This window comes from Vanellus vanellus, assembly GCF_965231255.1.
Source record: "Vanellus vanellus genome assembly, chromosome: 6".
NCBI lineage: Eukaryota > Metazoa > Chordata > Aves > Charadriiformes > Charadriidae > Vanellus > Vanellus vanellus.
Genome location: NC_138911.1, coordinates 31,539,127 through 31,563,151, shown reverse-complemented (window position 1 = coordinate 31,563,151; position 24,025 = coordinate 31,539,127). Strand labels below are relative to the sequence as shown.

General features: G+C 38.7%; 1 protein-coding gene across 1 annotated transcript in view; it reads left to right on the top strand.

Annotated features, from left to right (window-relative positions):
* The window catches only part of RBM25 (RNA binding motif protein 25), a 35,415-nt gene extending 20,396 nt beyond the window's left edge, over positions 1 to 15,019 (top strand). Inside the window, exons 8-19 of the mRNA XM_082485077.1 lie at positions 1,199 to 1,252; positions 1,509 to 1,592; positions 5,212 to 5,492; positions 6,424 to 6,640; positions 6,933 to 7,022; positions 8,708 to 8,781; positions 9,468 to 9,618; positions 9,968 to 10,292; positions 11,269 to 11,543; positions 12,011 to 12,109; positions 13,344 to 13,391; positions 14,477 to 15,019. Of these exons, the coding sequence (XP_082341203.1) occupies positions 1,199 to 1,252; positions 1,509 to 1,592; positions 5,212 to 5,492; positions 6,424 to 6,640; positions 6,933 to 7,022; positions 8,708 to 8,781; positions 9,468 to 9,618; positions 9,968 to 10,292; positions 11,269 to 11,543; positions 12,011 to 12,109; positions 13,344 to 13,391; positions 14,477 to 14,569 (1,791 nt within the window). The 3' untranslated portion in view covers positions 14,570 to 15,019. The remainder of the gene's footprint in view (positions 1 to 1,198; positions 1,253 to 1,508; positions 1,593 to 5,211; positions 5,493 to 6,423; positions 6,641 to 6,932; positions 7,023 to 8,707; positions 8,782 to 9,467; positions 9,619 to 9,967; positions 10,293 to 11,268; positions 11,544 to 12,010; positions 12,110 to 13,343; positions 13,392 to 14,476) is intronic.
* The last annotated feature ends 9,006 nt before the right edge of the window (positions 15,020 to 24,025 follow it).

Below are 24,025 nucleotides of genomic sequence, written 5' to 3'. Positions count from 1 at the left end.
ATATCTTCCCCGCAACATTGTTAGCCATGGCTGACCTGAGGTATAAGAGTGCTGAGCTGAGAATTTGTTTTTCTTTCCTCTCCTTCCCTTTGGGAGAAGATACTTTCTTGGATGAGAATTTACAAACGAGTCACTGTCTAATTCTATCAGCTGTATTTTTTTGTTACAAGCTTTGTTGCAATGTGTTTTGTCCTGTGGGTACATATATACATATATGGCCATGAATAATGCCAGGTAGTTAAACACTGTAAGAGACCATTGCAGTCTTGGAAGAGCTGGGTGCTGAGTATGTCCCTGGGACAGAGGGATATTCTGCTAGCTCTGTATGATGTAGAATTCGATCAATCTGAGCTAGTCAAGTAGACAAATAAGCTCTTTTTAAATACACAGCACTTGTGGGTTGAAATTACACCACATCATCCCTCCCATACTGGGAAGGAGGAAAAGAAACTTGGAAGTTGCCATCTTTGGCCTATGTGGATAGAGGTGGGAGTGAAGAGATGGTCCTAGCTTGTTGCTGTCTGGTCCTTAAAGGAGAGGGGAGAGGACGACTGTGGAGGGTGGGGGGAAAGGGAAGTTGGATGCAGATTTATGTCGGGGGGAGGTGGTGGGGAAACTTGTCAGCTTTGGGCTGTTGTCCCCTGAAGGGATTGGTGTGAAGACGACTCCCGCTGGTGTTTGCAGCAGAGTCTGTTGTTAGTTCTTCTGGATGAAGGCTTGACTGATGCGGGGGAATTGAAAATGTGTGCGGGGAACTGAGAGTGAGTGGAATCTGGTTTTCAATTTCAAGCATGGGGGAACCTCGCTAATTCGCACTAACTATTAGTTAGTAGGTGCAATCTACCAAATTTTGCGAATTAGCGAGTAAATAAAATCAAGATGTGCCCACTGCAAATATACTGATTGTTTATATTGGCAAGTGTAGCTTAGTCTTGTTTATGATGCTACCATAGCGTACTAATATCCTGTAGTATACTTGTAATTCAGTGAAGTCTTACTAATATGAGACCTCACTATGTATTTCAAGTAGTTCAGAGAAGGGAGAATTAGCGAGGTTCTTCTGTAATTTTGTTGAATCAAAGAAATGAGATCACAGCAATGCAATATTGCTTTATAGTACAAACATACAAAACATTGTTTTTCAGAGTAGTGTGCAATCTATTTTTAAAAAAAAAAATCTCCGTGGATTTTTCCGCAGATTTTCCGCAGATTTCCAGTGGCCCCACTGATACCTTATCCACTCATCACCAAGGTTCGTTTACATTGTAGGCTTTGACAATGACTATGTTTACTGCTAGTTGCCAGATTTGTGACTCTTGTCCATCTGATTTTTTTTTTTTTTTTTTTCACTCATTAACATCAGACTGTCAGGTTTGGTACTGCAGAAGGACTTAATTTATCTCTTGCAAGACTGGTTGAAAACTTCTAACCTTCAGCTTTTCTCTTGTTCTCTTATGTCTGTACAGATGGCTTTTAATGCTTTTCCTCCTGTCCCCCTTGTTTTTTAGGAGGATATAAATGCTATAGAAATGGAGGAAGACAAAAGAGACCTGATATCAAGAGAGATCAGTAAATTCAGAGACACACACAAGGTAGTATTCTTGTTTTTGCACTTGATACAAATTAGGCTTTTTCAAAATCCAAAAAACCACTATTATAAAATGTAGCATTACATTGCAATATCACTTAAAATGATGTTTATATTAGGTTTAATATACATAGTTCTTTCTTTACAAGTCAAAAAGAGACAACTACCACGTTAAAGTGGCCCTTGACATCTTTATGCTAAGACTTTGATTGCTACTGAGTATTTTGCAGTCTTCTCACTTTAACATGAATAAAGGCAGCTTAAGTTTCTACACATACATTAAGTCAAGATATTTATAACTAAAGGCTAAACGGGGCTGCAGTATAAGACATACACTTGAGTGTGTTTCTGTAGGTAGATTTGTAACATAATCCAAGATTTTATGAAGAGTTGAAACTTGAATTAAATTTAAGTCTTTTATTTTAATAGTTCTAAGTTAAGAGTGGGGGAAGATTAAAACTAGGTCAGTGGTTACCAGACTTACCAAACTTTAGATGCATGGAAGAACTGTAAATTCCCATAAAGCTAATCTATTCATTGACCCCCACCATTATGATAGAGATCATATGGTGACTAATGCAAGATGAAACTCACAGCTTGGAAAGTAACATGGAATAGGATGTAAGTATGAGCTTCTGTTTTTTATTATACTTATGGATGCCCCCTCAGAAAAATATGCAAAGGGGTAACTGGCTTGGAAATGTTTGTGCACATCAAGTCCCACCTCAGGGTTCCCACTTACAGAAGTTTCCATTAATGCTAGTGCATCTGTGAATGTTTCTGCTTTGGAAAATGCTTTGGAAAATCATACTTGCGGATAGTAAAGCACAACTATGCATGTAATGTTCTTATTTTAATGTTTAGTTTAAAGTTGGTATTATTTTTTTCCCAACAAGACTGGAATGGTCCTTGGCCTAGCGAAGTATCAGCAAACTCCTCTTTTGAGCACACACTTTTATTTCGAAATCCCCCAAATCAGTGTTAAGGCAAATGTTGAAGGTACAGCAAGGTGAAGTATGCCCGTGTTATTCAGCTTTACCACATGCAGTCACTGGGGATGGTACCATGTTTTCACGCAACTGTATCAATTTAAACACAAGTGACTACACGTTGTTGTATGTACACATATTCAGTTTTGCTCTTGATGGAAGTTGTTGGAGGTAAAAACCTGGGGAAAAATTCTAGAAGAAATCATCTGGAGAAGCTCAGCAACTGAATGTGAAACCGGTCAGTGGTGAAACCAGTAGAATTGTGTTCAATTCTGAGCCCCAAGTTGTCACTGGTACTAAGATGCAAACAAGTAATAAGTTGTTTTTAAAAAAAAAAAAAACACAACAAAAAAAAAAACAACAACAAAACAAAAAACATGCTTCATTGTTTCAGAAGCTGTTGGGCATTTTACTGCCTTAATCTGTATTATTGGGGTGTCTATTTGGGGTTTCTTAACATTAAAAATCAACTGAAAGTAGTCATTATGTATATTGGATATGTTTAAAAGGGGCTGTTGAATCTTTAGCAGCTGGCTAGTGAGCACAGTGAACCTTTGCATGTTTTTGGTATGAGTTTATAAAAAAATAACCACAGACTGTGAGGGTATCAGCATTGCAGGGGGCGTCCATTTACAGCACGGACGAGTCTGAAGAGAGCTGGAGGTAAGATTTATAATTCTTCTACCTGTTCATTTCTGTTCATTACTTCAATATATCTGATACCGTTTCCATCCCATTACCCTTTCAGATCCTCTTATTTAGGCTGACAGAAGTTCATGAGGTCAGATTTTGATTACAAAATAGACCAATTTATTTTTTCAATTGGATTTTAAGAAAGCGGACGTACAAAATGGATTTTAATACACTAGGACTTGTGTGTGTATGTTTACATGTTTGCGAATATATTAAAAATAAAAAAAAAAAAAAGGAGAAACCCACTCTCTTGAGAAATCATTTTCTCATGATGAATAAAGTTTCTGAGAGTGGCAAAAAAGCAGGAGTTCAACCAAAGAAATTTCTATTGGAACATCTAAGATAACCTGTAAGTATCAACCACTTCAGTATATAAACTTTTCTTTATAGTATATGAAATTTGAGGTAAGTTGGATTTTTAAAAGTTGACAACCTAGTATTAATATCTGACCGTGCTGAGGTTTAACACTCTAAAGCCCCTGTAAAATACTGTCCTTCAGAAATTGGTTTTTAGCCCAGTGTATATTGTAGAATCTTAAGTTTTTTGTTTTTTCATATCAGTTTTCTACCAGTTCCTACCATTTTTAGTCCCTTTTTCCTTTTGTGATTTCAATGTATCCAACATTGGTTTGCCTGTATTGTGCTATCAATGCAGCGTAGTTTCACTGGATACATTAATCACTAGTGAATTAGCCTTATTTCTGTAATCCTTTGTTGGTTCTCTGGTCCCTGTGCCTATGGCAGAAGAACACTTATCAGGTAAGATTGCTTTTTAAAGTTGTCTTAAATGCTTTGTTTAAAAGAAAAGAAAAAAAAAAAAACCAACAGAGAAAATGCTGTTTCATTGTTCCAGTTTTTAATTTCATTTCAGTGATGGTAAACGTGGAGCCAAAGGGGATAAACCTGTTTATTCTGCTCAATATTTGTTCAAAAAAGTGGTATTCTGGCATCCATCAGGTTGAAATTTGGTATATTTGGTTGTTATTTGGTATATTTGTGAACCGTGTACTTGCTCTTCCTCCCAGAAACATAGCTTATAGGCAAGGTTAATCCAGTGTTGGCGGTCCATGTCCTAGCACAGCATCTGTAAGTTAACATATAACAATTGCTTCCAAGGATGGATTTATCTATCATTCTGTTGATGTATTTTCTATTGTCTTGTAGGAATTCTGGTCATAGGAACTGTTTCTAATTGAAAAAAAAGTGGCAATTTTGTACAATTTTTAGTAAAACTGTAGCAGGTAACCCTTTAGTTTCTGTGTTTCAAAAGAGCTATTTCCAACCTTTTTTTAACTCTTTCCATCTTGCAGTGGTGGAAGTTAAGGATTCCATTCTGCAGAGTCCAGTTCTTACCAATGAACTGTTAGAACTTTTTTAGGGAGGGAAAAGGGGAAAGGTTGCAGCTCTCTTCACTGTTTAACCACATGCACCACGTGTAAGTGGATAAATTTCTTTACCCAAGTTTTCATATAGGTTGGTTTTGGTCTGCCAAGACTTTTTGGGAAACAACTTACTATCCCAGTAAGCATTCCACTGAAATATATTTTCCTAGTTGAACAGAATTAATTTTATCGGCTAGAAGTTCACTTTGCTTGCACCCAAGTGGCTTATAGGGCCGATGGAATTTGTGGCCCACATCATGACTGGCAGCGCACTGTGTGCAGTTTGGTCATCTTGTAATACAAGGCCAGCCCTACTCTGCTAAGGTTGGAGATTGCTGGTCTGTGTAGATCTATGCTTTTGCACGAAACTTAGTCTTGTGATTGCTGCATTTTGATTTCATACTTATGAGTTCCAAAAAATACCCACCAAACCCTATTTAATATTTTAAAATCAGTGGCGGTTTTGGTATTTCCATTACCAGCCTTGTGTGTTGCGCCGGGAATATCCAGTTCCTGTAACTACAAAATTAACTATGAAAGTTCTCTTGTTGGTTTTTAGAAACTGGAGGAGGAAAAAGGCAAAAAGGAGAAAGAAAGACAGGAAATTGAAAAAGAACGCAGAGAAAGAGAAAGGGAACGGGAACGTGAACGAGAAAGGAGGGAGCGTGAAAGAGAAAGGGAGCGTGAACGAGAGAAGGAGAAGGAACGGGAGCGCGAACGAGAACGAGATAGGGATCGTGACCGAACTAAGGACCGAGACAGAGACCGCGAACGAGACCGAGATCGTGACAGAGATCGTGAAAGGAGTTCAGATCGCAACAAGGATCGTAGCAGGTCAAGGTAAATGCACTTGAGTTGCTATTTATTTCACTTTTTCTTAGTGTTGTTTACTAAGTGCATATAGTTCAGCAGATCAGCTGCTGTTCAAAAGAGAATGGTCCTTTTGGAAGAGATGAGTGAAAACAAGAAATCAAAATTTTAGAAAATTTGTATTTACAGAAACAGTAAAAATACTTGATTCCCTCCACAGCACAGCAATATAAGGATTGCAATGTGCAGTAAGCAACCACCCAACCACGACTTAAACATACTGGTTTTATCTCAAATCTCTCTTCTTTTTTTATGGATAGCTTTATTCCTACTTGAGGGTCTCTTATGTCTGCAGTATCTTGTAGCTTAAGGAGGTTTTACCTTTTCCTTTGGTATGTGTGAGGTTTTTGGTTGGTTGTGGGTTTGTGTTTTTTGTGTTTTAATAAAAGCACAGGGATTCCTCTTTCAGTCTTAAACTGTAAATAATCATGTCAGGCTCTAGATGCTGCTTTTTCCCTCTTCACGATAGAAAAAAATAGCTTTTTCACTTTGAATCATCTTGTCAGTAGGGTTCAAATTGACTGTAAGCCATGTAAACATGAAGGATTTATTAAGCATACTCTTTATTTGTGGGGTTTTTAGCTGTTGCTTATTTATGAAGAACTACTAATACGATCTGATAAGAATTACCATGTGCTCACGCTTAGTTTCTTTAGATACCACTATTTAATGGTTAGTGCTCAAAGAGCTACTTTTATGTAAATAGGGGTTTGAATATATTAGAAGTATTGATTGGTGCCCATTGCTATATCGGCTAATCATCTTCTACAGTTGCAGAAGGAGAGTAACTTGCAAGATGGTCTAAATAGTGCATTGTGCATTTGAAGACAAATCATTTGATTGAGTGGAGTGGAAGGCTCTGTACTTAACTTCAGACTTCTTCTTTCCTTCCTTCCTTCAGAGAAAAAAGCAGAGACCGGGAAAGAGAACGGGAACGGGAAAGAGAACGAGAGAGGGAACGGGAAAGAGAACGAGAGAGGGAACGGGAAAGAGAACGCGAGCGGGAACGAGAACGGGAGAAGGATAAGAAGAGAGACCGAGAAGAAGATGAAGAAGATGCCTATGAACGCCGAAAACTAGAGAGGAAACTGCGAGAAAAAGAAGCGGCATATCAAGAAGTAGGTTGGGAAAAATTGTTTCCGAGGGGTGATAAGTCTTTACTATAAAATACATCATTCCTTCTCCCTCTTATTTTCCTAAATATATTTTTAATCCTTTGTCTAGGAATTTTGGGGGAGAATATGTAATTCAGTGTCAAAACAACTTATTCTGGCATTTTAAATTGTAAATAAATAATTTGCTTAAGTTCAGTGCAGTTAGTTTTAAACAATAATCTAAAATAACTTCAAAGTAGTACCACTATTCTTAATGGTCTTGACATTGGATTGTGTGTTTTTTCTTGTGTTGTAGCGTCTTAAAAACTGGGAAATCAGAGAACGGAAGAAAAGTCGAGAATATGAAAAAGAGGCTGAGAGGGAAGAAGAACGAAGAAGGGAAATGGTAAGGCTTATAGTTTTAATTTTTCCCCCTTGTTCTTTGTGTCACGTTTAGAATGGAACATTCTACTGCTGTCTTTACAGTTAGTGATAGAGCTCTGATTCTGTATAAACACAGTGTATGTATAATAGGTAAGTAATAGACTTGAAACAGAAGGTGTCTAATAAGTGGGAGTACTGTTGAGAGTCTCGAAAACAAAGCCTAGTGGCTTGGTCTTGTGAAGGCAAAAGAAGGAGAAGTAGACACCTGCAAAATACTGTGGTTTGATCATCATGCACTGTTACATCTGTAACCTGTGTTTGTGTCAAATTTGTAGCAAAACCTACTACATGTTCTGTGTCATGCAGGTGGAACTAAACCAGTTTTTTTACTTCTAACCTGCTCATGTGCCTGAACCTTCTATAATATATAATATAATATTCTATAATACATCTAAGTACTTTGTAAATTTCTGTCTTCAGTTCATTAGTTGTGAAACTATCAGTTATCACTAACACTGGGAAGTTTTGGCCGAAAAGACACCTTTGGAAGATAGATAATTCTGTAATCTCACGGTTTTGTGCTAAAGTGTAAAGAAGTTACTTTAAATTATGTTGGTGTTATTTCGCTTCATAATTCTTGCAGAGAAGGAGAGAAGATGTGAGAGAGTTCTAAGTAGGAAATGGAGTGAGAATTGCAAAATATACAAAGAGGCAAAGGAAAGAAAAAAAATAGAAAAATTAGAAAGTACATTGTTTTATGTGGAATCTATTTTTTTTTTTTTTTTTTTTTTTTTTTTCACTAAATGCCTGAGAGGGGAGAAGAATGTTTGACTAAAAGATATTTTTCTATTCATGATCCTCCTGGATGCTGGCTACGGATGGCAGTTGTAGAGAGTAGTGTTAAATTTTGTGCTGAATTTACAATCATAATCATAATTTGTTTCTCAAACTCATTAGTGTAGAAATACCTTACTATTGGTTTAAAGATATTGCTTGAATACGGGTTAGAATGTCCTAATTTATATTCTCCTAAAAGAACTGCTGTATTTTTTCCTCTCTGATAAAATGAAAAAAAAAAAAAGAGGGGGGGGGGGGGAAATCTCCTATTCTCTTCGCCCCCTTCGGTTTTAGGCTTGTGCGTTAATACTGTGCCACATGGTTTGTATTAGTAACACAGCAGGAGAGAACTTGTCCTAGAAGTATCCATTAAATTTGTTTCTGAGTGTAACTGAATCTTTTTTAAAAAGCCCAGCTCTCGAAACAAAACACAACTAATAAAATACACTTAAGCTGCCATGTTAAAATATCCAATACCAGACTTATGGATTATGGAATGGGAACTTTGATTCTCTTCTTCTGTGAAATGGGGGGGGAACAACAAAAAAACAACAGGCGGATAGGGGGATATATATTTAAAAACCCTTTGAAATGCTAACAGAACAGTAGTCTGCAGATCAGAGACGTGATCCCAGTGGACCTAATAGACGTAATATCTGCTATTGAACATATGATAGCAAGTTGACAGACTGGTGGAAGATGATGCAATTCCAAAACTTTTCCACTTTTTATCTGGAAAACTCTGTATTTTTTAGTTTGAAGCATAGCAGATATTAAATTAACTTGCTAATAATATTACTAAATTTTAAACTCTTGGAAAGAAAATGAGAAATCCTTTTATAACATTATTGATGTTTCAATTTCTTGCAGGCAAAAGAAGCCAAACGGTTAAAAGAATTCTTAGAAGATTATGATGATGACAGAGATGATCCAAAATACTATAGGTATGTCTTTCCTAACATTAAAATCTTCATTGTTAGTTTTAACACAGTCGTGGGGTTTATGGAGTTGATAGTTGAGTGATTATGTGGCGATGTAAGGGTCATGTAATTACCTAAAATTCAGTTTCATTTGATAAGCACCAGAGGGAAGAGGGAAACTCCTTACTGCTATTTGTTAATGCTTGGGAATAGCTTCTCCTTCCTATCATTTAACTCGTGAGTGAGGCAGAGCAGAGGTCAGTGTAATGCCAAAAGAAGATGATGGGCACGGAGAGAAGGGATCAGGTGTGCCTCTAAAAAAATTCACTACAAGCTAGCTGTAAGTTGTATGAAAAATAAGCTTGTTAACTCTGTAAAGGATGGGAAAGACCCTTCAGCGTGGGACTAACTAAAATTTGCATCGAACTCATTTAGCAGGGCTGGTTCTTTTCAAGTAACAACCTATAAAATAATTTCTTTTTCTAAGATGATCATCCGTCGCATTCTCTACATGTGTTTAATGTGATGGGGTAAATTCTGCATAGTAATATAGGGAAGTGGTATCTTAGATTCTTCTGTTACAAAAATAGAGGGCACCAGATGCTCTTATGAATTTTATTTTAATTTAGTGGAAGATATATCTGTATTTCTTGTGGTACAAGGTTCTCATTGGAATGTTCTTTGAAGTACAAAATCCCTGTCTTTTGTAGGGGTAGTGCTCTTCAGAAGAGGCTACGAGACAGGGAGAAGGAGATGGAAGCAGATGAACGGGATAGGAAAAGGGAAAAGGAAGAATTAGAAGAAATTAGGCAGCGCCTTCTTGCAGAAGGACACCCAGATCCAGATGCAGAACTCCAGAGGGTAAGTAGCTGTTGGTCTGACAGGAAGAAAAAGAGCCCTTGGTATTCTGGTGGTATTGAGCAAAATTTTGTCAGAGATTTGATAGTTAATATTGGCTCTGTTCGCTTTTTCTTAAAAAGAAGTCCAGATGAGCAATAAGAACACTGGAAACAAAAAATGACTTTCCAGATCTATGTTTGGATGGAGTATTCTGATTAATCAGTATTTCTGATTACAATGGCAGTAGTTGCATGTATTTGTTCTTGACTAACAGAGACTTCTTTAGGAAACAGAGGATCTTTAGATTCTTTTCAAATAGTGCTGTTTTTGAGAAAGCTTCTTTTTTTGCTAATTGTTTGTTTCATTGTAGATGGAGCAGGAGGCTGAGCGGCGTAGGCAGCCACAAATAAAACAAGAGCCAGAGTCTGAGGAGGAAGAGGAAGAAAAGGCAGAAAAAGAGGAAAAAAGAGAAGAGCCGGAGGAAGAGGAGGAAGAGCCTGAACAAAAGCCCTGCCTTAAACCAACTTTACGACCCATCAGTTCTGCCCCATCTGTTTCTTCTGCTAGTGGAAATGCAACCCCTAACACACCTGGTGATGAATCTCCCTGTGGCATTATTATCCCTCATGAAAATTCACCTGATCAACAGCAGCCGGAGGAGCATCGGCCCAAAATAGGACTTAGCCTCAAATTGGGCAAGTTTACATTCTATTTTAATGTTCCATACGGGATCAGAATGAAAAAATGCCAGTTCTCCAAATATATTGTATGTTTTGACATACTTGTATCAAGTCCTTGTTATCCAGATGCTGTGCTTGATTTCTCCTATCCAGAAGATATTTTTTTATAGATCTCTCTTCCAAAATCTGGAGGGGAAAAAGGGGAGGGAATTTTTGCCTTCCTCAGGGCTTAATTTTTTTAGGAATGCTCTGAGCTGGCATGAGTTATTTCCACATCCTTTTCCACCTTAATAGATCTCTAAATAACTCCATTAAAACTCATTGCTACTTTTCATTGATATGTGTTAGATTTAAGCCTTATGTTTATTCACGAAGACCCTTTTAAAAGAAGAAAACTGAAAATTAGATTATTGTTTTCTTCCTCTTAGAGTAGCACAGTGAATTGATGACAATTGCGAATGGAACATGAATGTAGAGTTCCTTAGTGCTTTAGCAATTCATGATGTTTTAAAAAAAAAAATTGTTCTGAGCAGCAGAACTAAGGATGTTTGTAATTATTATTTCAATTAACTTATACTGAGGCTTCAGTTTGAGCTCACACAATGTTAAGATCTTGAATGAAGAGAGACTGTGTGGTGTTAGGCTAACTGATTAACGCTTTTCCTATGACTAGATTCATTGCAACCTTTCACTTCTGTGCTCTGCCTCTGCTAAGGTTCGAACTCATGCAATAGTGCTCCCTTTAGTGAGGGTGCTAATTGGTTTCAGAGCAGAGAAAGAAGACCCTGTTTTTCAAAAATCTTGAACAAAGTTTGAGATTTTTACCTCCTTTGCCATTTTTATAACAGGGTTTGAGAGATTAAATTCCTGATGCTCGGCGTTCACAGACACTTATATAACATACAGACAGATATTCCTCAAGGAATGTGTGAAGAGCAAACTAGCTTCAGTTGCAGTTTATGAATATGTTGTTCTGTCTTTTGGGTTGTAGGTGCCTGCAATAGTCCTAATCAACCCAATGCTGTAAAAAGGAAGAAGCTCGCTGTGGATAGCGTTTTCAATAAATTTGATGACGAAGACAGTGATGATGTGCCCCGGAAAAGGAAACTTGTCCCCTTGGATTATGGAGAAGAAGATAAAAGCAGTATCAAAGGCAGTGTCAATACAGAAGAAAAACGCAAACATATTAAGAGTCTCATTGAGAAGATTCCCACAGCGAAACCAGAGCTCTTTGCTTATCCTCTTGACTGGTCCATTGTGGATTCTGTAAGTTGACTTATTTTTACCATTCACAAAAAAGCATATTTTTTTCCAGACAAACCTTGGAATTGAATAGAAAAACAGTGCTCCTGGGACACCAGTAGATTTGGAGCATCATCACTAAGTGGAATCAAAACCAGTACTGTATTTCTTGTCCATGTATAATACTTAGTCTGGCGTATGCCTGCTTATTTTTATGTGGTCTGTCCTGAATTGTTACTACAAATTGTCTAGCAGTTTCATGGAAGGGGGGAGGTCGGTCCTGTAAAACATGTTTGAATTGGCTGTCAGAAATACTTGCAGATGCCAAATCACTAAGGGTTATCGCATTGATAGCAAAATGTATCTTTTGCTAAGTAGTTGTTTGTGTCTTCTAGCTGCATATCTGGCAGTAGTGTTTCAAGACAGTAAAGTTTATGGAAATTACAGGGTTTTTTTTGTTGTTTTTTTTTTTTTTTTTTTTTTTCCCCCAGACACTAATGGAACGTCGAATTAGACCGTGGATCAACAAGAAAATAATAGAATATATTGGTGAAGAAGAAGCCACACTCGTTGACTTCGTTTGTTCTAAGGTTAGTATCTTCCACTTCCTTTGTGAAGTCTGGGTTGTGCTCCCTATTTAAGCTGCAGCAATGACTGCAGTATCTGTATTTGAAAGCCATCTGTTCTTAGCTTCTCTATGATATTGGTCAGCAGAGACAGTTGGTGTACTTGGAATCAGTATGTACCCTAATGTTTTACAAGTTACTTCCTTTAATGCTTATGCAAAATATATACGTGCTCGATGCTGTTACATAAATGTACGGAACTGGATTGAAGACATGAGCAGTTGACAAGAGCAGCTGTTTTAACTGATTTGTGTGGGTTCATGGGGAAAAAGCCAGGAGCTTGATTTTACATGCATTTTAGGATTAACTAGATTAACTTAAAAACCTTTTTACGTGCCGTTGCTTTAGTAGTAAGCAAATACTAAGGTTTTAGAGTTAGCATTAGAAGTCATTCTGCTAGACCTTTTAGCCATTGCATGACTTGTTTAAACTAAACTCTGTGTAGCTTCTTCCATCAAATTACAAACTAAATTCTAGTAACTTGCCTTTTAAAGTCTGTCACGACAACTCAATGGCTTTTGACCAATGGGAATCTCAAAATCTCTTTTCAGCTTTCATGGTACTCAGATTCATAATGGCTTGTCTCGGTTTATCTTTTAGGGCTACTGTATGAGAGGCAAAGCAAGTGACAGTTTTGTGGCACAGGTGGTTAGTAGAAAGAGAAAAGCAGAAGTTGAATGTTTGCCAAGCTTAAATTTATATATAAGCCATTTTCTAGTATTGAAAGACAACTTATTTGGTTCTGAAAATAAATAATTTTAAATACTTGACAGGCAGATGGAAAATTCAGTTATGAAGAGTGATACAGGTAGAATTTTGCCTTTGTCTTCCATTCTGTGATTAGGAATTCACTGTTGAAGGAAGGGGAGCTTATTCCTTAAATTAGGAGAGCTTAATGGGACGTGCAAGAATAGCCAGCAAATACAAGACCTGTTGAATCTCTGAAGCTTCCTGGAACTTGTTCTTCAGTAACCAGCCATAAAGTAGCACTCACTATGATGGAATCTGATGTAGTTTAATACTAATTTTTGCCCTGGCCAATACTGGGAACTGACAAACTGGAAATACTTTTTGCATGTGCAAAGCATTCAAAATCCTCGAGAAGTAACTGCTTTTTGTCCAAAGATGTTTGTGTGGTTTACACAAGAGTTTTCAGTCTTAAAAAAAAAAAAGAAATAATAAAATGTGTTTCTTTCAGGTTATGGCTCACAGCTCACCACAGAGCATACTGGATGATGTTGCCATGGTAAGCAGAACTTGTGTAACTGATATACCTTCTACATTACACTGAAGCTAATAGTCAATTGTGAGAAATAGTAGGAGTCTATAACAAAAATGTTTGGCATTGATAGAACACACATAGAAAACTTGCTTAGATCTGAAAGCTGTTTCGATTAAACAGATCATGCTAGCACAGGCATGATTTTGCAGTTACAGCATCTCGGTAGAAATTACTGATGCCTATTCAGAATTTCTCAGTATTCAGAAATGTGGAACAAAGATTCTGTTCCTAACAGTAGAGAGGTAAGAATCAAGAATAGCAGAACTGTGTCAGAAATACAAACATTTATTCCTTCTCAGTCTTGTAACTAGATTTTTATAATTAATGCTTTATCGAGTCTATTCCTAATTAATGAGCAAAAGGGTTTTTTTCTCTAGAAGAGTAAAAACTCTTTTTAGCCTGGTGTTGGAAGAGAGAAGCTACATGAAATAATGCTTCTATTTCACCATGTTTTCATACACTGGAAAGTGAATAAAAACTAATTGTTCGCTCTCTTCCAATAAGGAAACTTGGAGGCAAAGTTGGTAGGAGCCAGATTCATAGAAGTTAGTAGGTTGTTCTTGGTGTGACTAATAGGTGATCTGGGGAACTTCCTGAGACATGTTGTGCATGCTAAAAGTTTGCATGGATTCACGAAAAGCCTGGATAATAAGCTCAAGGAGGAGAAATCCATCGAGTGATTACTTAATAAATATCCAAGGAAGTTCCAAGCTGAAAATGAGCAGAGACTATGACAGAATTAAGGGAAAATACCGCATGTGTATGTCCTCTTCTTACATTCTTCCCAAGCCACTTTTGGAGCCGAGGATACTGGTACTTTTATCTCTTAGTGCTCAACAGCTGCATTATACAAGTATATAATTAAAACCTAGTCAAGTCAGGTGATAAATGCAGGTCAGAAATTCAACGAAGTTTTATCCAGTGCCTCACTCAAAGTCTTAACTTGGATTACGCTACCTCCACTTTGGAGTTCTGATGTGTCTAGGATTAGTCTTTATAACTGAAACACCTAACCTAAAAATAATCTATAAAATGTGTATTTCCTACAGGTACTAGATGAAGAAGCTGAAGTTTTCATAGTCAAAATGTGGAGGTTGTTGATATACGAGACAGAAGCGAAGAAGATTGGTCTAGTGAAATAAAGCACTCTCCTTGCTTCTAGGGTTCCATTTCAATTTTGGGCTTTTTTTTTTTTTTTTTTTTTCTTCATCATTCAAAGACTTTGAATTTTCTCTGTTCTCAGAGACTTGAGACTTGTATTTTTTTATGTAGAAAAATGTGAATTTTTTTGTCCTCTGCTCTGAGGCCCTCTTTACCCTTATCAGTTAGTTATCTGAATCCTGCATTGGTTCTCTTTATAATTCACAAGGTACAATTACCGGTATGTTTTATAAGCTGCAGCTACTGTACATGCTCTCTGGTAATTTTGTTATGTTACTCTGATTCTTGTAAATATTAAGGAAAAAAAAGCCCCTGTTTTGCAAAACATTTGCACTTAATGTGGAACTACATCAGTTACAGATGAAGACAAATGATTTTATTGCAAATTTATGAGCACGGTTTTTTTTTGCATACTCTCCCTCTTTTTATTTAAGGAATGATCAGAATACAATTTAAACATAAGTGGCTTTCACAGAACAGCCTTGTGTGTTCATTTGGTCCCCTCATCTGACTCTGGAAAAGGAGTTCCCTCGGACTTTTAATTCTGATGTGAACCAGCAGTAGTCTTGGTACTTCGTTGCCCGTTTAGAATTGTTAATGAAGCTGGGAACTTAATCTCCTGCAGATGGTCCGCTTCTTTCCTAGAAAGTGCGAATTGCAGGAAGTTTTTTATTCTTTGCTCAGTTTAAACAAGAACAGGACCACAATTCAGTAAGTGCTATTTAATGATTATTATTTTTTTAAAGTAGGATATCTTCTCCTCAATTTCATTTTAGCCCTCCCCTGTTATTCCTTCTGTCTCCAAAATAATCAGACAGATTTTTTAAAAGAAATTATTTTTAAAAACTTTTTTTTTTTTTAGTATTTAGGGAAAAAAATACCTGTTTGGATGTAACTGACCATAGCAGTTAACAAAAACTATATCATAAGTTTTCAAACAAAGCTGAAGTCTTGTTTTTATTCATCCTGTTAAATTAGCCCTGACTTTTGTTTTCTACTGTAAGCAGTCTGTTGTCCACAAAAAGAGGGTGATATTTTCCTGCCTTGTTTGTATGGGTTTTTATAAATAGGCTGATATGGTATAAATGATGAGATGTACTGTAAACTGCATTTTTTATCTCATACCTGGGTAAGACAACAAATCGATAATGTGCTATGAGCTGTTTTGATTGCAGGAGGACTGTGTTCCAGGGAGCAAACTGTCTCAAAAACATTTTTAATTTTTAAACACAATTCTTAATAGCAAACAAATTAAGTAAAGGTGTTCCAGTATCTCTATATTGTATTTAACTGAAGGATACAGGTTGACCTGTTCAGAAAACATAACTGTGACCTTGAGTTACTAGTTCTTTGTATCTGGAGAGGACACTTGAAAACACTGTTCTTAACAAATGGGATCGTGTAAAGGTTCCACCATGTAAATATTTCAGATATTAAAAATGTATATATTTGATTTAAGGGCTGACATTCTTTTGGAGTCTTGTGCAGCATGCAGTTATATTTAGTACTGCTTTCTGAATCAACAAGTGTTCACTAATTAGGGTTGGGGCTTTTTAAAACTACCTCCTGCTTTGTCGGGTGACTAGAAGCCTGCAAATGCAGATGTGATCCCAATGTGTTCTTTCTCATCCCTGTAATACACATCACAAAATGTTCTTTTTTTAACTTGACGTGTAACGCTCAGATGTTACTTTTATGTTGTGCTTGAGTTTGCGTAAGGATGTTTTGGTTTACATAGTTATATGCTGCAACCTTCCTCTTTTTTTTCCTGCAACTTGATGTTACCCAAAGAAATTACTTCCCCATTCTCCCCATACAGTTTTGCATCAGGATTTACCAAAAAATCTCCAAATTCTAAATAAATTCAAAACTTGCTCTGTTTCTACTAAATACAGAGAAGAGGGAAAGTGAACTTCATGAGTGGTTTTTGTCCTGCTAATATGGCATTCTTGCTGTCATTATTGGTAGTTAAACAAGCCGAACGCGACAAATGCCACTATGTGACAGATTACCTGGTGTCTTTGTTGAGATTCTTCAGTGAAAACTCAAGTTGTGAAACTTCAGCTTATTTTCTTCTGCCCTAAACTAAAGCTGTATATTCAGCTATTATATTGTTTATGTGTTGGAGGTAAGGTTGTACTCTTCCTTTCCTAAGGAGACTGAAGGCGTCTGGGTGAGGAAGACATCTAAAACTTAAGCTGGAGCGTTAAATATCCAGCTAAAGAAGTATTTAGAAGCAGTTGTGACATACTAAAATAAATTATTTTTGTGGAAGTTGAGGTTTTCTCCAGTGGAGGAAAGAGGAAGGAGTGTTCACTGTAGCATCTCTGGTTTGGCTTATGCAATTACTTCAACAAATTTTCCTCTTTCAAAATGCAAAATGTTGCTTTATAAGGTCACTTCTAGTGTTTACCTCTTACTCAAATTAGTGTTGCTTCTTCTCAGGGGTAACAATATATTTTGTGTCTGTGATGCTGGGGCGTACAACGCATTATGTACTGCTGAGGGGTTCTTCATATAGAAAGTAACTTCCGTTCGTTAGCTTTTTCTTTCAACACAGTAACAGAATTATTTCAAGGTAAACTTGGAAATTTGGGGTAGAAAAAGCCTTTTTGGCCAACATTACAACATTTTACTGTCTGAATATGTGGTTTAATACACACTGTGTTATGTCAGTGAATGCACAGATTAAGAGTATACTGAGAATGAGATCCATTAGCAAAGTATGTATGTTGCCACTGGGTATTCAGTGCAACATGCCACAGTATGACCTATTCTGTGATGGAAATGTACGTCAGAAGTTACACCTAGTGCATAAAGGTGGGGGGGGTGTCAATGTTTGTGCAACGGAACTGGATATACTAGTGTTTGATCTGGACTTTACTGCGGGTCGAGGCTTTACACCTTAACCTAACACATGCACTTAGTCTCCTGACAGTTGTTCTGCATAACTGCCATTTAGTGTGGTTTGGAATATGTGAGTACAAACTATGAAGTATCATTGTTTTCATTAGTGTGCACTGAAATGAGATGGGAAACTGTGAACAGGTAAGATCCATTACCAAGACCTACATATTTTTGTACTAACGTTAATTTGATAAGAGAAGCTTTTTTGTTTTTAGAATATTTAACCTGTTCACATACTAATTTGGTTTTTCTAATTTAATAAAACGGTTGGGCTTGATCTTAAAGGTCTTTTCCAACATAAATGAATCTATGAATTTGGGTGTTTCCTTCCTCCCTTCTCTTTAAACAGGAGCCTGCACTAAAAATAACCATTTAACTAGATAATTGTGGCTCTAAATGTGGGCAGGGGGAAAGCCCCAAGCAGTAAGCTTAGTTTCTCACTGAATTCCTGTTTCTTACTGCTAGTGCTTTGCTGTTAACTGAGAGAGAAGCATTAAACCTTTCATGCTTTTACTAAATGGAGTCACTAGCTAGCTACTGGCAGCAGTAGTATTTTAGAAAGGGGTTACACTTAAAACTAGAAGCTGTTGGGTTTTATATTACAATAGGGTCATGCTTTTTCATATTCTATATGTTTTCCTATGGAGGAACATAGGATGCCATGCATGCAGACTTACACATTGGTACCCAGCCGTGCAGTGTGAGCAGCGTAAGGTATTGTTGATAGACATTTCATCATAGATCAAACTGATACCGATAATATAAATAGAGAATAATCCGGTACAGCTGTTATGTCCGTGTTTGGTTTTGTTTTTTTTTTTTGTTTTTTTTTTTTTCTTAAAATGACAAATAGCTTTATTTGGTTAATGGTTAGGCATCACTTTTGGTGAAAAACAGCTTCTTTTAAATGCACTTCATGTGTATACAACCTACTGAAACTCAGAATTTGTGTCAAAGTGCTCATGTGAAATGGAACTTTAATGTGCAGTACTTCTGTGCCACTTCCATTTTCCCATAGATCCTCCTGTAGTGCAGTCAAATGGTGAAATACAGCATTGTTTTAAACATGCAGAATTACATGGCCTCTCAACAGATTTTATTTTTGTATTTAGAATGATTACATGTATTATGGCATTTCCTATATATATGTAAGTAACCCAACTAGGTTATGCATTTTGGAAAAGGAATTGTGGATCACTCTTCGAATATATCATGCTAAGGTAAGTTTATATAATATATATATCAAGGTAAGTTTCAAGTTTGAAATTGCCTTTCTTCCACAAATGAGTCACGGTTCTACTAGAGGCTTCTTGAAAAGAATGCTGCGTTGGCTTCAGATTGTTTTAATATTGTTTTTATGTTGAAATGCAAAGATCCCTTCGTGTTATTTTCATGCCTTTTTTTTTTTTTTTTTGGTGGGACCATTTTAAAACAGGGTTACTAGCTTGTGTATGACTCTACTTCAAAACAAAACCACCCAGAAGTGGTATTTTTTCCTACTACCCCTCTCTTCACTGGATAATGTTGCCCACCGGGTTGCACAGGCCAAGCCAGCTTTCCCTTCCAAGGCAGCTCTTGGCTGAGGTTTCCAAGACTGCGCACTCTAATATCCAACATTTTTATATATATATATATATATATATTTTTTTTTTTTTTAAATTCAGACCAAGTCCCTCCCTTGCCTAACGCGCCTGCTCCTCCTCTGTCACGTTTCGCCCCCTCCCCCCCCCAGTGGTTACCCTCCACTTATCCCCCATTTCGTGCTTTCCCCTAACGGCGCGCTTCCCGCCGCTCCCTTCAGAAACGCTCCTTCGTGCCTCCCCCGTGTCGGCGGGTGCCGCTCCCCGAACCGAGGGGCCCGGACGCCGCCGGGGTGCCGATTTGGCCTTAAGGGCCCGCCGCCTCCCCGGGTCTGGCGGGGCCGCCCCTCAGTGGCTGTTGGCCGCCACCGGCGGAAGTGAGGTCACGGAGGTGGGCGGGGCCCTGGCCGGAAGCGAGCGGGGCGGCGAGGAGCCGGTGGCAGAGCCCGCGGGAGAGGCGCCGTGCAGGTCGGTCTGTCAGCGGCCGCGCGTGGGGGGCCGGGCAGCCCAGGGTACGCCGCCGCCCATCTCGCAGGTGCCCGTCGCCCGGCGGGCCGGGCCGGGCCGGGCCGGGCAGCGTGTGAGGCGCGGGATGGGCGCGCTGCGCCACCCGGAGCCGGGGCGGGGGCGCCCGGCAGGCCGGGCGGCGAGGAACCGGCCGGGTCGGCGGTCTTGGGGGCGACCGGGGCCGGTGTTTGGGCCAGTCCTGCGCCACACTCCTGCGGGCCGGGGCGGGGTCCGCGGCCGCTCCCCGGGCCGGGCGGAGTGGGGCTGGAGTGGGCGGGGTACACACGAGTGGGGCTGCGGTCGGTCTCGCTGCACCGGACCCGGGGAGATGGTGGGGTCGGGCGTGGGCTCGACCCTCGCGGGCAGCGCCGCGGCCTTTCTGGGAGCCGCTGGCCCCGCCTGGGACCCGGAGCGGGCTAGCCCAGGGGGAGCGGGGCCGCTGCCTGCTGCCGCCGGGGACAGGGCTGACGGCGAGCTCCGCGGGGCCTGTAGTGGTCCCTCAGGAAGGCGGTGGCCGCTGCTTGTTGCTTATTGGAGAGGATAAAGCAGGGGTTATACCGCGTTTGCTGTGGCCGGTCGTCACTTGCTTCGCTTTCTCTTCCAAGTTGAGAAAGCGTTGTAAAGCGTACTTGTACGTTGCCCCTGCTTACTATGCTTAAGATAAATGTGTGAAAACTACAGTTGTAACTCCTGTTGTTCTTATTAAGGAAAACTAGAGGAAGCAAGGGAGAGATCTTTTTAAAAGTCAGGCTGTTTTAATATTAACAGCTTCGTTAGAAAAAATGTTTTAGTGAGTCCCTTTTCAAGTAAAGCAAGTAAAAATTTAATTTGTGTCTGTTTATGCACAGTTCACTTCTAGATTTCATTTGTTCATAGTTAAATTTAAATAAATGAACACCCTCAAGTTCGAAAAGTAGGGGAAAAAAAAAGTTGTTTGGGAAGATGTTCTGAATCCGTTTTCTGGTCTCTTGAGTTTTTAGAAGTTGTGTTGTTTTTGGTTTTTTTTTTTAACAAACCATAAGTTTTGTGGTCTGTTAGACACTGTCATTCAAGGTTTGGTGCAACTCTTCTGTCAGTTACTCCTCACTGTCTTCAGTTTATCTCTACTCTATGTTAGCTGGTTTTTTATTTGGCAAGGTTTTGGTGGTTTTCTTTACCAGCCTTTGAATAGGATTTTGTGGGTTGGTGTTTTGTGTCGGGGTTGTTTTTTTTTCCCTCCTCTAATTTAATTAGAATTTTGACGTGCTGCTGTGTGAAAAATTTCATTCTGATACTGGATAAAAATGCTCAGCTTTTTCCTCTGTGGTGGCCCTGTCACTGGAAACTTACCAATAGCAGCCTTAAAACAACATTGTTTATATTCTGTGGCCCAACCAAAGAACAAGAACAAAAGCTTTAAAAGTAGAAGCAATGTAATGCCTATTTATTTTCATCTAATCTTACGTTTCATTATATTTTAAATTAGATGAGCTCTGTTTTTAATTACAAATGTGGAAGAAAGCCATTTTGGTGAATGCTATGTTCTCTTTCTTTTTCCAAACAGTTTGCATACTCCCACCAGACTTGTTAAATTGGTGTTGCTTCCTAATGGCTCTTTAGTGTAAGCTACATCCCTGCTGAAGTTAGCAATCACTATGCGCTAGTCTTGTAAGACATCTGTTTATCTGTAAGTAGAAACAGCTTCTGTATCTTAGTATGTATGAAAAAAGGCTTAACTCCCTCTTTAAGTAACATGCTGTCTTGCAGCACTTCTGACTTGCTGCTGTCGAAAGTGAGAGGCTTTGCTTTGGGATGTCCTCCCTTGTATGAGTTTTTTGAGACCCCTCCAAAAATTAGTTGAGTGTACTAAACCAGCAGAAAATATTCTTGTTTTCTTTTCCTGGATTTTTTTTTTCTTCCATTTTAGTAAGTAAAATGTACTGTAAAGAGCACTGATGAGTGCTGGAGTTGGCACAATGTAGGAGCCACTTGGGATGGAAGTGGGGACTGGCGCTCCACCCTTCAGGCGGTGGTTTATTCACTTCCCTATATTTTATGTAACCAAGCCAGTGATTTATCTGGGCCTACTCATTGTTTCTTAAAATTGTGTGTTTTTCTGGAACTTACGTAGTTATATCACCTTCTTCCTCTTCCCCCTATGTTGCTTTATCCTTCTTTGTTATGGAGCACATGGTTTATTCATGTTTGCATAGGAAAATGTTAGCATGTGACTTTTATGGAAGAATGTATAAAGCTATTAGAAGCATATGGCATGTTTATGTACATTTAGCTGATACATAAAACCTACCACTAGGGGAAATGAATGCACATTAGTTCTTAGTTAGGCTCAGCTGAAATACTGTTTGATGTAGCTCTAGGTCGCTCCTAGGGCATTACATATTGAAGATACACTTGACCATTTAAAATCTGGATGTAACTCAGTCATCCTTGCTTGAAGATTCCCCTTGAGCTTATCAGCAATCCAAAACCAAACAACTTGGAGCAATTGTACTCTGCTGAGATAAAAACATACAAGTTGTGCTCTGAGCAAGCATGCAGTGCTTCTCATTTATTGCACAAGAAGGAATGGAGAACTGTTTTGAATGATTAGTTTGTTGCTGGCTTACTTCCGTGGCTGATGAACTAATTTGATAACGCCTAGACGCTTATTTTTATGCTGGAAAATCCCTATTATGACCTCTTAGTAGAGATGTGATACAGTTTGGTATTATGGTGTAGATAGAAAATAGTTATCTTTGGTCTGTGTGAACTCTCAAAATTGGTGTAGGGAGGGGATGGAGAACTTGGTCATATAAGAACAAAGGCTTTTTACATATCTTTTTCCTTTCAGCATCTCAAGAGGAAAGATCCGTTTTGTATAGAAATAAGTGATTTCCAGAGGACAGCCCCAATGACAGAACTGTCTGCGCATTTACCCCAGTTTCAGCATGGGCAGCTGACAGAAAACTTCCCTGATAACCACCTCAGCAACACCGTACGTAACAAACAATTTTAATACCTGGTAGCAGTTAAATCAGGATGAATAGTGAGCATGGATGAAAAGACAGTTCTGAACCCTAGAAATCTGTTTGTTGGGGGGAGTAGTTTTCTCTATCTGGACTGTTGTGGTGATAAGCAGTGCCAAAAGAAATATTATGTAAAGTATTTGATGTTCTAAACTCATTTTTATATACAAATAAGACTTCTCCCAGTTTAGAGTGGTGCTGCAGTGACCAAGCCCTCAAGAAAAATAAGAAAATGAGGTGGGGCACTGCCATGTCAAACACTGACCTTTAGAGGGTTTAGTGAGCTCTCTTGATCTAGCCTGGCTGTGGTCTGCTGGATTCACAGGTTTCTCAGTCACGGAGTTAATTTTAGTCTAGGTAGAGCTTGAAGCCTTGGTTTTGTTGTTGCTGTTGGGCTGCTCCTATGCAGGAAGAGCAGCGCTGTCATACTTGGGAATAATTGTCAAGGTGCTCTCAGAGTTCTGGAGGATTTGGAGGGGGGGAAGAGGGAACTCAAACCATAAAGTTTTATATGATTGCTTTGAAAGACCTAAGCACATAACTGTTGCTAAACTGTAGTCGTACTGCATGTGTTTTGGTAAAACCAAGTTTAGATGATCTACTTGGGTGTGGTGCTCAGGCTCTTGGATTTGTCATGCTCAGTTCTTTGTTCCTGCTATGGCTCTGAAATATCAAGTTTCCTTGTGACACAGAAATGCTCTTGTGAGGCTGGGCCACTTGTAGCCGTGTTTATGGCAGTGATTCAAGAGAATATTTTGATCCCTGCTCGATAACTCTTACATGCAATCCAGCATTTTAAGTAGAATTTTGAAAAATCTTTGTCTTTATCTCAGATCAGCATCCTGATATATCAGTGAAAATATAAAACATTTGAAAATTTATTTTTAAATTAAGAAGTCAGTCTGACTTAAGACCTTACCGATTACAGAAACTGTTAATGAAAATAGAAAGGTGGAAAGTTTCCACTTTCCTACTGCATCCTTTGTGCATCCTTTTACTTCAGAGGACATGAAAAAGGTTTCTTTTCATCTTGGACAGGTGAGAGATTAACTTTTATTGAACGCTTCTGCCAGTGTTCTGCCAGAAAAGGCAGAGCTCGGTGATAAGCTGTGGGCTCACCATCCTTACGGTTAACTTGGCGATGCTCCTTCCCAGGAGGAGGGTTCTCTCCCAGGGATGGATGGTTCTATTTACTTCTCACTGACAGACTGTACTGATGAGTAGCTACTACTTGTGCTTTGTCTTTCAATGTTTAAGTGTAACTCTCAGTGTAGTTTCAATACTTAGTTGTAATGATTTTTCTCCCCTACACACATCCACTATGTTTTTGTACGTATGTACAAAAATCCTTTACTGCTGAAGTATATGTGGCTTCTGTGGCTAACGCTCACCATGTGAAATCACTAAGTTCTGTAATTTGCCATCTCTTCTTCCAGTC